Here is a 13,164-nt window from a genome sequence, read left to right on the forward strand (position 1 = left end):
ATATCAGCCAGAGGCATTTGGAACATAAAACACAGAGACTCAAGACTTCATAGATGAAAAAATAACCGCTGCACAAAAACATCATCTTGTAAGACTTGAGTTTGAACATACAGCCAAAGGCCAGGGAGGTGGCTCAATGGTGAGAGAATATGACCTCCAGGCCTCAGTCCTGGGTTTGATTCCCGACACCACATAAAAACAGCAAGGACAGAGGAAGTGGAACAACATAGATGGCAAAGCCATACTTTAGTGTCCTCCCCCCACCTCTCATAAAAAAACAAACAAAAAAAATAGGGCAGAGGGTAGATAGCATAATGGTCATGTAAACAGACTCTCATGCCTGAGGCTACAAAGTCCCAGGTTCAATCCCCCGCACCACCACCATAAGCCAGAGCTGAACAGTGCTGTGGTTAACACACACACACACACACACACACACACACACACACACACACACACACACACACACACACACGGCTGGAGCTGGAGGAGGGCACTCAACAACAGAGTAAATGTGTGAGGTCCTGGATTCAGTATTTAGCACTGCATTAAATATACAGATCAGAGTGGATTCAACCCGAGCCTCACAAGAGATTATGTGAAAATAATGTCTATTGTTTCAGAACTTCATGTCTGTGAAGCCTGGAACCATAAGGTAGAATTTCCTCAGGGTTAATGATAGCTAATTCTGAAGGTAATGGAGAAAAACCACTTCCGCAAATTCCTGTCTTTAAATTTAGCTAATATTTACTTTAGACTTTTTTCCTTTTCTTTAAATTTTCTTTTTATTATTTTTATTATTGGATAGAGACACCCAGAAATTGAGAGGGAAGGGGGAGATAGGGAGAGCAACAGGGAGACACCTGCAACACTGCTTCACCACTTGCAAAGCTTTCCCTCTGCGGGTGGGGACTGGGGGCTTAAACCTGGGTTCTTGTACATTGTAACATGTGCGCTCAAACAGGTGCGCCACCACCCGGCCCCTACTTCATATTTTTTCTAGGGACTGTTTTAAATCTCAGGGAGATCTGAGATATATTTATTTCTGGCTCCAATGTAAGATGTGATCTTCCTCAGATAACAATGGACTAATTCTTGAATAATAACTTTTGATAAAATATATACAAATTCTTAAGCAGGGATTTAGGGCTTCCTCATTTCCCAAAGTGCAAAGTTAAGTCATACGTGAAAAGTTAAACACAATATTCAAAAACAGTAACTTTATAAAAATTGTATGTCTAGGACTACCCAGTTCAGTTCCTATCGGATGGGAGAGTTCTCTATTTGAGGAAAGATTTCAACAAGAATCCCATGGACTAATCAACAATAACCTGATTTTCTAGATAGTAAGATTTTCTAGATAGTAACATCTTCACAATCTAGTGCTTATTTTTTTTTTTATTATTAATTTTACTTTGAATGGATGTATTTGTGGGTCCAGGTGGTCATGCACCTAGAATGCACATACTATAATGTACAAAAAGACGCAGGTTTGAGCCTCGGATCCTCATCTGCAAGGAGGCAAGCTTCACAAGCGTCTCTGTTTCTCTATCTCCCTCTTCCCTCTCAATTTCTTTCTGTCTCTATAAAATGAACAAGTATGATATTAAAATAAAAAATTATTTCTTTAAAAAAATTTGTTTATTATGAGAAAGCATGAAAGGGCAGGGAGAGAAATAAGCAGAGCACTGATCATCTCTGGCATACAGTGGTGCCAAGGATTGAACCTGCAGACTTCACGACCTCAGAAATGCAAGTTCTGTGCTCTTAATAGGCTGAGTTATCTGCCTGGCTCTTTATGTTTACTTTTTAAATAAACACGTTGTCCAATTCCACTTTCTTTTCTGTGATCGCAGGTGAGAATGAGCTGACAAATTCTGAAATGCAGACTTGTTAAAGACTCTATGCAGCCCTTCTTTTATTTTTAGCTCTATCAATGACCACTTAGTCAAGCTCTGACGTTAGAGACTAGACTTTCAGCCATACCGTGTCACTCAATGCCAGCTATTAAGATTCTGGTCTTGGCATACACCTTCCTGTCCTGCTCTGGCAAATGATTGCAATGTCCATGCTCTTAGAAACATGTCCCATAGAAGAAGAGAGAGGAAACAAGCATTTCTTGTTATTCTACAAAGACACACCAACACTTCTAGGGACAAAACTAGGACAAAGGGTTTTTGTTTTTTTCCCTGAACAGAAAATGAAAATTTGATTTCAAAAGTTTTCTGTTTAAAGAGGAAGCAGGGCCAATGAGAAGGCAGGCAATGGTCAACTAGGATTCACAAGTTTATGCTGTCTCTTACGAGCTGTCACCCAGGACCAGTCACTCAACCTCACTGGTGTCTTCAGCAAAATGGGGTCAATATCTATCTATCTAGAAGAGTCCCATGAGCTCTTTAATGGCTCCCCAAAGCTTTCTATGCTATCAATTTAGCACTGAAAGAAAAATCAAAATGGCGAGGCAAATCCATGCAAGTGGGTGGCTTTTTTGACTTAGTTGCATAATACATATGGAGACAGAATTTTCCCTAAGATGGAGCAATGGGGACCAGATTTACTCTCTCACCTGAAAACCACTTCCAAAACAGACAGAATACAAGGAACAGTGTGCCATCAAGATGTTAGCTATCAAATAAGAGATATGAAAAATGAGAAAATAGGTGAGTCTTATAATTATCCAACTTTACTGGCTTGAATTTCTTGACTGTGACCCCAGGCAGGGAAATCCAGGTTGAACCTGCCGGACTCTCAGAGTTGAGGCTGTGGAGTGAGAGACTAGGGAGACTGAGGTAGCTATGGTTTGTAGACAGAGTACTAGGGAGGGACTTGATCCAAGAAATCCCAAAGATTTGCAGATGATGCCATTGAAAATGTAGTTGAGTGAGAATCAGTTTACAGATAAGAAAGAAACCAACCAGAGTCATGAGGAAAAGCATTCAAATGGATTAGTTGGTGCCATAGCTATAACAGCACCTGTTCCTACAATCCAGGTGGAAAAACTTAACATTCATTGTGGGTTACCCAGAAGGATCTTGTCTCTGTAGTGGAAATAACAAGCTAAATTAACCCTCAGCTGGCACAGATGTTAAAAGCAGCAACCAAAGATAATGTTACCATAACATACCCCATAGGTTAAAAAAAAAAAGTTGGAGAAAGATAGGGGACAAGCGTAAATAGATGACAGACTGAGATATAATTCTATCAATAATTCCATTAAATATGTATGATCTTCCTAACGAGAAGGCAAGATCCAACTATGTACTATCTCTAAGAAATACACATCAAATGCAAACACAAATAGACTTAAGAAAAGTGTAAAGGTGAAAAAATACAGTCTGCTAGTACTAACAAGAGAAAACTTAACTCATATTAGAACAAGTAGATTTCAGAGCAAAACATTATGAGGCGTAAAGAAGGTGACTTCGTCAGAAGAGGGTGAAAAGGCAGAACAACCTCTAACATTTATGCAACTAAAAATGGCCTCAAAATACAGAAAGGAAAAACTTTACATGAAACATAGAGTAGGCCATATTTAGAGGTGAAAGTTTCAATATACCTACTAGCAGACAGAGTAAGACGATATGGACACTCTGACTTACAATGTTCCTTATATCCATAGTAAACTCTCCTAGGGAGCCTCACTGAGGACACCTATGCTTGTGAAGGCATTATTACTGAAAATCATAAGCCCCTCCATCACTCACATTTTGACGGACTAGGATTTCCTTTCTAGAGAATATGGCTACTGTTTTGAGCAGGAAATGTAAATGCTACTTCCTGTTGTTGACCCACCTGAAACTGTATTAAGTCTGCCAATACCCAATCAGTCTTGACCACAGTTATATACAACCCTTATAAGATAGGGGGGGTGGGGTGGGGTGGGGGGTGGGATCCATTACTCCTGAAGTCTTTAGAGCTTCTGTGGTGACAACAACTTTATCATAAGTTGTCATTACTTCAGGAATATTAAGTTTAGTAAGGCCTTGGGAGTCCCTGAGAAGTCTGACTCCTCTGTGGATGGCTATCCTACTGAGTTGTCCTTTGGGGACAACTATCTGCCATCTTTAATCTTCAGAATAAAACAGATATAAATCCTCAGGGCCCTTTACATATTGTCCTGTGTTGGGTGCCCTGCAGGGAGATGAGGATAGAATTCCTGGTGAGGCTTACCCGAGGGGGAACAGCCTGCAGAGCGGTGATATAGTTCTCTAGAGCCAGGCGGCGGCGGTCATTGAGCATGGCTTCCACTCTGGCCATGTGTGTCTCTACCAGCTGCTGTCTCTCATTGGCTGCTTCCTGCTCGAGAGACTCCACTTTCTCCTGGAAATGCTGCCATTGTAAACACAGACACAAACATGTTCATCAGAAATAGCACAAGTAGGATAGTTCATATATTTTATAAGAGGTACAGTATCTTGGTTGATTCAAATGTTTCAGTCTTCCTGCCATTTTGACTAAATCAATAGGCTTGTGGGTTATCTCCCTTTTCTGCAGTCCCAGCACCAAACACAATTATTTCTCATTATAAATTCTTAAATATTTATAATTATATAAATATTATTAATATTTATACGGTCCCTGAAGAGTAATTTAACTAACAATAATGTAGAGGATTTAATGTACTTTTGAAACTCTAAATAACATTGCATATTAAATAACATTGCATATTATTTTACTCAAAGTATCTTAAGGCATTGACCATAACCCTGTAGTTGATGAAAGTAACACAGAAAGGGATGGAGTAAAAATATCAAATTCTTACATTGTTTTTGCCAAAGAAACCATCAGCCAATCACGTCAACACAAACTATACATTACTGATAAAAAAAATAAATAGATCTCAATTAACAGCACTGAGTTTTATGAGAATGAATTGTACCTTAACTTGGACTAAATACAGGAAGGATAGGAGCAACTGAATGGCTAGACAACAAATAACTGGAATAAGCCAAGTTGATGGGCTTATAGCCACACATGTCAGAAAACTTGGGGACACATGCAGCCAAAGGGCTGCTGGTATGGTCAATGCGGTGGGGAACAGACTCACGCTCTACCTGGATAACTGCCTTCTTATCAGCTTTAGGCAAGTTCTTGGCTTGACGTTCTGCCTCTTCCCATTCTCTCATGACCTAGAAAATGAGAAAACATTTGGATTCATCATTTGGGTTTTCTATTGCTATAACATCAGTCTGCAACGGTATAAAAATCTGAGAGTATAGTTTCACACATCCAGTGTGAAAGTTTCATCACAACCACCTCTAAAATAACCAGTTTCATCTTCTAAACATACATTAAATAATGCTTTTCTTATTCTTTTTGTCATTTAAAAAAATGTGAAAAACTAGGGTCGGGCGGTGGTGCACCTGGTTGAGCGCACGTTACAATATGCAAGGACCAGAGTTCGAGCCCCTGGTCCTCACCTGCAGGGGGAAAGCTTTGCAAGTGGAGAAGCAGGGCTGCAGGTGTCTCTCTTCCTCTCTATCACCCCTTTCCCTTTCGATTTCTGGCCATCTCTATCCAATAAATAAAAAAAGATAAAAAAACATTTGAGAAACTATATATCTTTCATAGTTCAATATTTCACTCCCACTATGATGCAAATAATCTATCCCAATAGTGCATCAAACACAGATGTTCACATCTATTATAGGAATATGATTCTTTGAAACAGTGTTCTTTGATAATTTTTCTCCGAAGGAATGGTTGACTTTTTCTGATGTATATACATGCCAATAATTCATACAAGGCATGTATAATTTCTTCTGAACAATGTTTTCTAGTGTTAGTCTTTCCTGTTTTGCATTTTCTGCACTATGGTTATCACTGGGGTTTAGAACCTGTACAGCTCCATCATTCCCACCAGTCATTTCTCCCTGCCCCCTTTTCATTCTTTTTGATAGAGAGACAGAGATTGAGAGGGAGAAAGAGACAGAGAAAAGGAGAGAGACTTCCAGCACTGCATGTGAAGCTTTCCTCTCTGTAGGAGGGACTTGGGAGTTCTGAACCTTGGCCCTTGTGCATGGTGATATTTATGTTCTATTCCAATGTTAATTTGACTACACTAGTCTTATGCTTGTGTAAAAATAAGTTATAAAATTTCAGGTTGTGGGGGATAGGCTCCTGGTAAAGCACACACATTACCATGTGCAAAGACCTGGGTTCAAACCCCTTGTCCCTACTTACAAGGAGTGTGTGTGTGTGTGTGTGTGTGTCTGGGGGGGGAATTCTTGCATGGTGAAGCACTTGTGTAGGAGTCTTACTTTCTCCTTTCTATCTTCCCTCAATTTCTGTTTCTATCAAAAAATAAATGAATAAATAATTGAGGCTGTATATTTTACAAAGAATATAGTTGACATCTGAGACATGTTATACATGTGTGCCAAAAAACAAGTACCTAGTGGAAGAAGAAAAATAAACTTTCTGTTGTCAGAAACTGTAAGACTGCCTACATCATAGAATTGATGGCAATTAGATTTGTGTGCCATGAACAGCGATGGAGGTGCTGTGTCCGTCCAGCTATCACAAGGGAATATAATCTTTTGAATGCAATAAGAAATATTTTGATTTAGAGGAAAAGAAGCTTCTTTTTAAAATATTTACTCATTTATTTTCATGAGAGAGAGAGATACAGAGAGAGAGACAGAGAGAGACAGAGAGACAGACACCAGAGAATTGCTCAACTCTGGCATATGGTGGGTGGTTCCAGGAACAGAAACTGGGAATTCTGGGGCCTCAGGCATGAAAGCCTAGAGCACTGCCCCTAGTGATCTCATGGGCTGGACCCTTTTCTCTCTCTTCCTTGATGCTCATCCAAGACTTCCCTTAGATAAATTCACTCAACAGTCTGAATGCAAACAGGAAAAGTCCACAGCTATACATGTTAAGAGAAAAATATTAGATTTTTACTACCTATAGTTGTCTTTTCCCTTTCATTTTGTACTACTCATAAGTGAACTGTGTAAAATAAAGAACTAAAAGATCAAGCAAGCAAAATAAAATACTGTTGACAGATATGTACTTGCATACTTTTGGGGCTTATCAAACAAGAGAGAACTTGATTGTTGCCCTAGAACAGACGGTTATTTATTCTTATGAAGCTGACTTTTTTGACCTTCAAGATTACAAAAGAGGCTTGTATGAAATAATGCACCATCAAATCACCGAGTGTTTTTGTTTTTGTTTTGCCTCCAGGGCTATCTCTGGGGCTCAGTTCCTGCACTACAAATCCACTGCTCCTAGAGGCCATTTATTCTCATTTTTGTTGTCCTTGTTGTTGTTTTTATTATTGTTATTGCTGTTGGAAATTGAGGCAAGGGGAAGACAGACAGGGAGAGAAAGATAGACACCTGCTGACCTGGTTCACTGCCCATGAAGTGACCTCACTGCAGGTGGGGAGCTGGGGACTTGAGCTGGGATCCTTATGCCTGTCCTTGTGCTTCGCACCATGTGCACTTAACCTGCTGCACTACCGCCTGGCCCTGTACTGAGTGCTTTTGATTTTGCTATTTTTCTGTCTCTAACAGTAATTTTGTTACATAAAAGACTAATACATTGTTTTCAGAAAAATAATGGAGAAAATAATTTCTCCATATATGTATTTTAAAATTATCACGCGGGTATCGCTAGACCTTGGGACTTGTAAAATCAATCCACTGCTCCCATTATCTATTTCTTTTTCCTTCTCTTCTATCTCCTCTCTTTTTCTCTCTTCCCCCCCCCCCCGCCTTTCTTTCTTTTGAACTGTATTCATTTTATTGATAGAACAGAGAAACTGAGAGGGAAGAGAATAGAGAAGAAGGAGGAGGAGGAGGAGGGGGAGGGGGAGGGGGAAGGGTTTCGAGAAGGAGAAGGAGGAGAAGGAGAAGGAGAAGGAGAAGGAGAAGGAGAAGGAGAAGGAGAAGGAGAAGAAGAAGAAGAAGAAGAAGGACACCTGCAGACCTACATTACCATGAACCTGGGTCCTTACGCATGGTAACATGTATACTCAGCCAGGTACACCACTACTCGCACTCCTTTCTTTCTTTCTTTTTTTCCCTCCAGGGTTATTGCTGGGCTCGGTGCCTGCACCATGAATCCACCGCTCCTGGAGGCCATTTTTCCCCCCTTTTGTTGCCCTAGTTGTTGCAGCCTCGTTGCGGTTATTATTGCCATTGTTGATGTTGCTTTGTTGTTGGATAGGACAGAGAGAAATGGAGAGAGGAGGGGAAGACAGAGAGAGAGGGGGAGAGAAAGACAGACACCTGCAGACCTGCTTCACCGCCCGTGAAGCGACTCCCCTGCAGGTGGGGGCTCGAACCGGGATCCTTACGCCGGTCCCTGCGCTTTGCGCCACGTGAGCTTAACCCACTGCACCACCACCCGACCCCCCCTTTCTTTCTTTTTATTTGATAGGACAGAGGGTAATAGAGAAGGGATAGGGAGATAGATGTTTGTCACACTGCTTCACAGCTCATGAAGCTTCCCCCCTGCTGGTGGGGACCAGGGGCTTGAACCTGGGTCCTTGTGCATGGTAATTTGTGTGCTCAAGGGGGTGCACCACCAACTGGCCCCTCTTCATAAATTATAGATTGAATAAATTTTTAATAAAACTTGGACAAATATCCTGCTGCTATGAACAAGAGCAGAATACACACAGAAGAGAAATGCGCTGTCCCAGATACTTTGATGTCTCTGAGATTTAATGAGCAGCAGCACAGTACTTAGAGGGAGGACGCCATTGAAGACCACTTTTGTTTTAGAGGTGGAATAAATAGTCTCGTAATAAGAATAATCCAACATCCCGTTTCAAAAATGTCCAGAATGGCAGGAGTGCCAGGAATTTTTCCCCCCAGAAATCCTCACAATTAGTTTGAGAGGGAAGCCAAGTCTCTCATTGGAATGTGGAAAGCAGACCCACCCCCATGACATTTACATTTTCACCATCTCCACCTGTATCTTCAGACCTTGCAATTTGAGCTTCAAGAGAGATTAATCCTTAGGCCAGTTCAGGATTTGATTTAGCTAATGAACTGAAAGTAAGCATTAGGACGGAAATGAAATCGGATTTAGGGTCTTCACAGCCATTTAATTATACCCTCACAGATAAAACGATTACAGATTATACTGACACCATTATTGACGGCCTATAGACTACTGGGTTAATATACACAGCTGACGCAACTTCTCACATGGACCATGGCTTGCACTGACATATGGTGAAAACATATAACATGACTTCTGACCTGCCACATGTCAGATCCTGTAGTAATTCGTTACCAAAGGCTCTGTTGTTGAGCTAACTCCCTATAGGCCACCACTTCATAATAATATTCCAGTGTCTTACTTCCAAAATGGACACAGTGGTACTAGTCTGCCATGAATTCTCTCCCAGGAAAGCACTCAGTTCTTGAAAGCAAAGTCAAATATCTCATTGGGCTGTGAAAGGTGACTGTCCCCATGACATTTCCATGGTTACCCCTGTTGTGGATGGGGTTGACCTGCTGACACAAGGACATGCAGAAAGACATGGAGAAGGAAAGCTATCAACTAAGATCTCTGTGGCTCTGAAGACAATGCACTTGTTCTCTCTGACCCAATTTGCCTTTGTAAAATGTCAATGGGTTTTATTGACATTTGGTGACAGGAGAAGGGGCTGTTCCTAAGATGCTGATGTTTTTCTTAATAGTAAATCAAAGGGTTACCCTCCAGCTCAAAGTACAGACATGGCGTGTATACATTGACTGCAAAATGCAGCTTTGGTCAGTATAAGAGAATTTTTACCTGGTTTAATAAACATTTATCATCTGTCCCCAAAAAGCATAAATTCAGAGAAAAGTTAACTTTCTTTGTCATCGTTTTAAATTGTTGCTGGAGCTTCATTGTTCTGAGTTAATCTTTTCAGACAAAAGATACAGATCCCTTGGACCAGTGAGATCAAACCTGGACTGTGCTCATGACAAAGCAAGCACACTCAGTGAGTTATCGAGTGGGCTCTAAATTTCACTTTGAAGATGTTAAAAGCGAAATCTGTCTGACGCTGCTAAAAAATTCATGAGTAGGACAATGCCATCTCTAACAAGTAGAAAGGTGATATACTTTGAGAAACACTTAAGAGAATATATTAAAACTTCTAAATTTATAAGTAAGCAAAACACCTATATGCTGTTCAGATTTTTATTTGCTAGATCCTATTTATAACAAGTAGTCACAGAGCATACAGGATTAGAGATATCATGAACTATAATAAAACACTAATAAGAAAAAAAAAAAAAAACCACCCAAATACAAATAATAAGAAACGACAATGAAACTCATTTGTAAGGACTTATTCTTTAGGTTCAGATTTCTCCAGATCTGCACTTCATGGTTGCTCTGTATATTTTTATAAATCAATTTTCCACTTTCTACCCACAAGTATCAGCACATTAGGACTTATAGATCTTCAAAGGGTTGGCTGTTTCATGCAGAGAAAATGACAACTAATTCATAGAGATTTAAGAGGCAAGGAAGTTCAAAGTCAAACATCCCCCAGTACTCAGCACCATAGATGATAAAGACAAATGATGGTTTCAGGCAACTCACTTTCCTAAGATTCCTACAATCTAGCTAACAACATTCTCTGCTTCAAGATAACATCTCCTGTTTTCTCTTAAAGGCTAAAGATGGAGAAAGTTTACCAAGACCTATAAGAAGTAGGTGATTGGTTAAACAGATGTGGTAAAAAAGTTAAATTATTATTCTGTAAGAGATCTATCCTACTCCAAACTATTAAGAGTACTTGAAATTTTCTTGATAGGATTAAAATGAACAAGATATATTAAACAAGAAAGAAGGAAAGATCCAAATTTATCTTTATACCCTAGTAATGACTATTGAGTTCAGAAAATAAATGTAATTAATTAAACAAACAAACAAACAAACAAAAGGGAAGTAGGTGAGGAGGGTATCTAAGGTTTAAGTAGAAAATACTTGATGTACCCTGGAACCCACCTCTCTAGAGCCCTGCCCCACTAGGGAAAGACAGAAACAGGCTGAGAGTGTGGATCAACCTGCCAGTGCCCATGTCCAGTGGAGAAGCAATTACAGAAGCCAGACTTTCCACCTTCTGCGCCCCATAATGATCCTGGGTCCATGCTCCCAGAGGGATAAATAACAGGAAAGCCACAAATATGGGATATGGAACTCTGGTGGTGAGAATTATGTGGAATTATACCCCTCTTATCTAACCGTCTTGTCGATAGTAATTAGAAAAAAAATTAACATAAAGCTAGCAAAGTGTCTTATATAGTGAATTTTTAGAAACTAATTTTTCTTTTAATTTTTTAAATTATCTTTATTTACTTATTGGATAGAAACAGCCAGAAGGGAGTCGGGTGGTAGTGCAGCGGGTTAAGTACAGCTGGTGCAAGCTCAAGGACCAGCGTAAGGATCCCAGTTTGAGCCCCTGGCTTCCCACCAGCAGGAGAGTCGCTTCACAGGCAGTGAAGCAGGTCTGCAGGTGTCTATCTTTCTCTTCCCCTCTCTGTCTTCCCCATCTCTCTCTATTTCTCTCTGTCCTATCCAACAATGATGACATCAATAACAATAACTACAACAATAAAACAAGGGCAACAAAAGGGAATAAATAAATACATAATAAAAAAGGGAGAGAAACAGCCAGAAATCAAGAGGGAATGGGGAGATAGAGAGGGAGAGAGACAGGAAGCTGGGTGGTAGTTCACCGGGTTAAGAGCACATAGTATGAAGCGCAAGGACTGGTGCAAGGATCCGGGTTCAAGCCACACTGTGGGGGAAGGGGGAGCTTCACAAGCGGTGAAGCAGGTCTTCAGGTGTCTGTCTTTCTCTCTTCCTCTCTATCCCCCCATCCTCTCTCAATTTCTCTCTGTCCTGTCCTATAAAATGGAATAAGTAGCCACAGAGCCACTAGTAGCAACACTTGGGATGTGGTTGCATGCTCTAAAAATCCCAAGCTGAATATTCAGCACTAATTTTTTTTGTTATTTTTGTCTTTTTGAACTCATTTTTCCAGAAATGGACTTGTGAGCAGAAAGGACCCTGTGAAGGCATCAGAAACAAAACAGAAAGTCATTTAAATGTCAACAAGTATGACTCATAGTCATTTTGTGCTTATACACACATATATAAATATTTATACACATATATACATATACATGAGTATAATTATGTTTTTTTTAATTTCTTAATTCTTTTTATTCATTTATTGGGTAGAAACAGTCAGAAATCAAGATGGGGGGAGGGTAGGAGAAGAAGAGAAAGCCTTGCTTCATTACTCACAAAGCTTTCCCCTGCAGGTAGGGACCAGGGGCTCAAACCTGGCTCCTTGTACACTGTAAGATGTCCACTCCACCAGCTGCGCCACTGCCCGCCCCCATGTGTGTAATTCTGTACTGCTGTAACATTGTATTATAACACTATGTAAGTTTTAGGTGTGCATGATGATGAATTCCTATCTGTGTATGGCACATTCTATACACTTTAATGATTATTTATGAATTTAAGTGGCTTTAGATGAAACCTCACTATTCACCTCTAGCTAATGCACATACTACAAAAAACAAGAAGTGGCGGTTGGTTGGGGAAATAGCTCACTTAGTGCACTGCTTGGCCATCTGTGTGGCCCAATTTTGAGCCTAGCCCCCACGGCATTGAAGGAAGCTTCGGTGCTGTGGTCTCTATAAATCTTTGTCTCTATGTGAAAGAAAAGAAGAGAAAAGGAGCAAAGAGAAGGGAAGAGTAGCTGACATCACCCTGAGGTTTTTCTTCATTTACTAATTTTTCTCCTTAAATTTGATTTTCCCCTATTTGCTTTTAACTTCACTCTAAAGGGTATAAACTGCAAAACAGAATAGTGATAGTAAGCACATGCTAGAAATATACACTGACAGAATGAAGCATCTGAGAAAGAGATAAAAGCCTCTACTTTATCAAATTCTAAGGTGTTATCTAGTACCTCAAATAGAGGTAAAATGGTTTAATTTGTTCATGTACAGATTATATATATATATAATGTGGTCTCAAATTATTTTCAGTTCATCTTCATTACATTTTGCTTTTACTAGAATTTTAATGACACCACCTCTCTTGCTTTCTTCTCGACTTGGAAATTAAAGTCTTGTACCTCTATTGCCTTAACTACCACTTATGGGACAAAATGAAATGATAATG

The 13,164-nt window shown here is 39.9% G+C and overlaps 1 protein-coding gene across 6 annotated transcripts in view; it reads right to left on the minus strand.

Moving 5' to 3' along the window:
* APP (amyloid beta precursor protein) overlaps window positions 1-13,164 on the minus strand; it is a 271,787-nt gene that overhangs the window by 81,759 nt on the left and 176,864 nt on the right. For all 6 annotated transcript variants that reach the window (XM_016186733.2, XM_016186732.2, XM_016186731.2 and 3 more), the window contains 2 exons: window positions 5,055-5,129; window positions 4,171-4,329 (listed from right to left, as the gene is read on the minus strand). In XM_016186733.2, the coding sequence (XP_016042219.1) occupies window positions 4,171-4,329; window positions 5,055-5,129 (234 nt within the window). The remainder of the gene's footprint in view (window positions 1-4,170; window positions 4,330-5,054; window positions 5,130-13,164) is intronic.

This window comes from Erinaceus europaeus, chromosome 9 (assembly GCF_950295315.1).
Source record: "Erinaceus europaeus chromosome 9, mEriEur2.1, whole genome shotgun sequence".
In the NCBI taxonomy this organism is placed as follows: Eukaryota; Metazoa; Chordata; class Mammalia; order Eulipotyphla; family Erinaceidae; genus Erinaceus; species Erinaceus europaeus.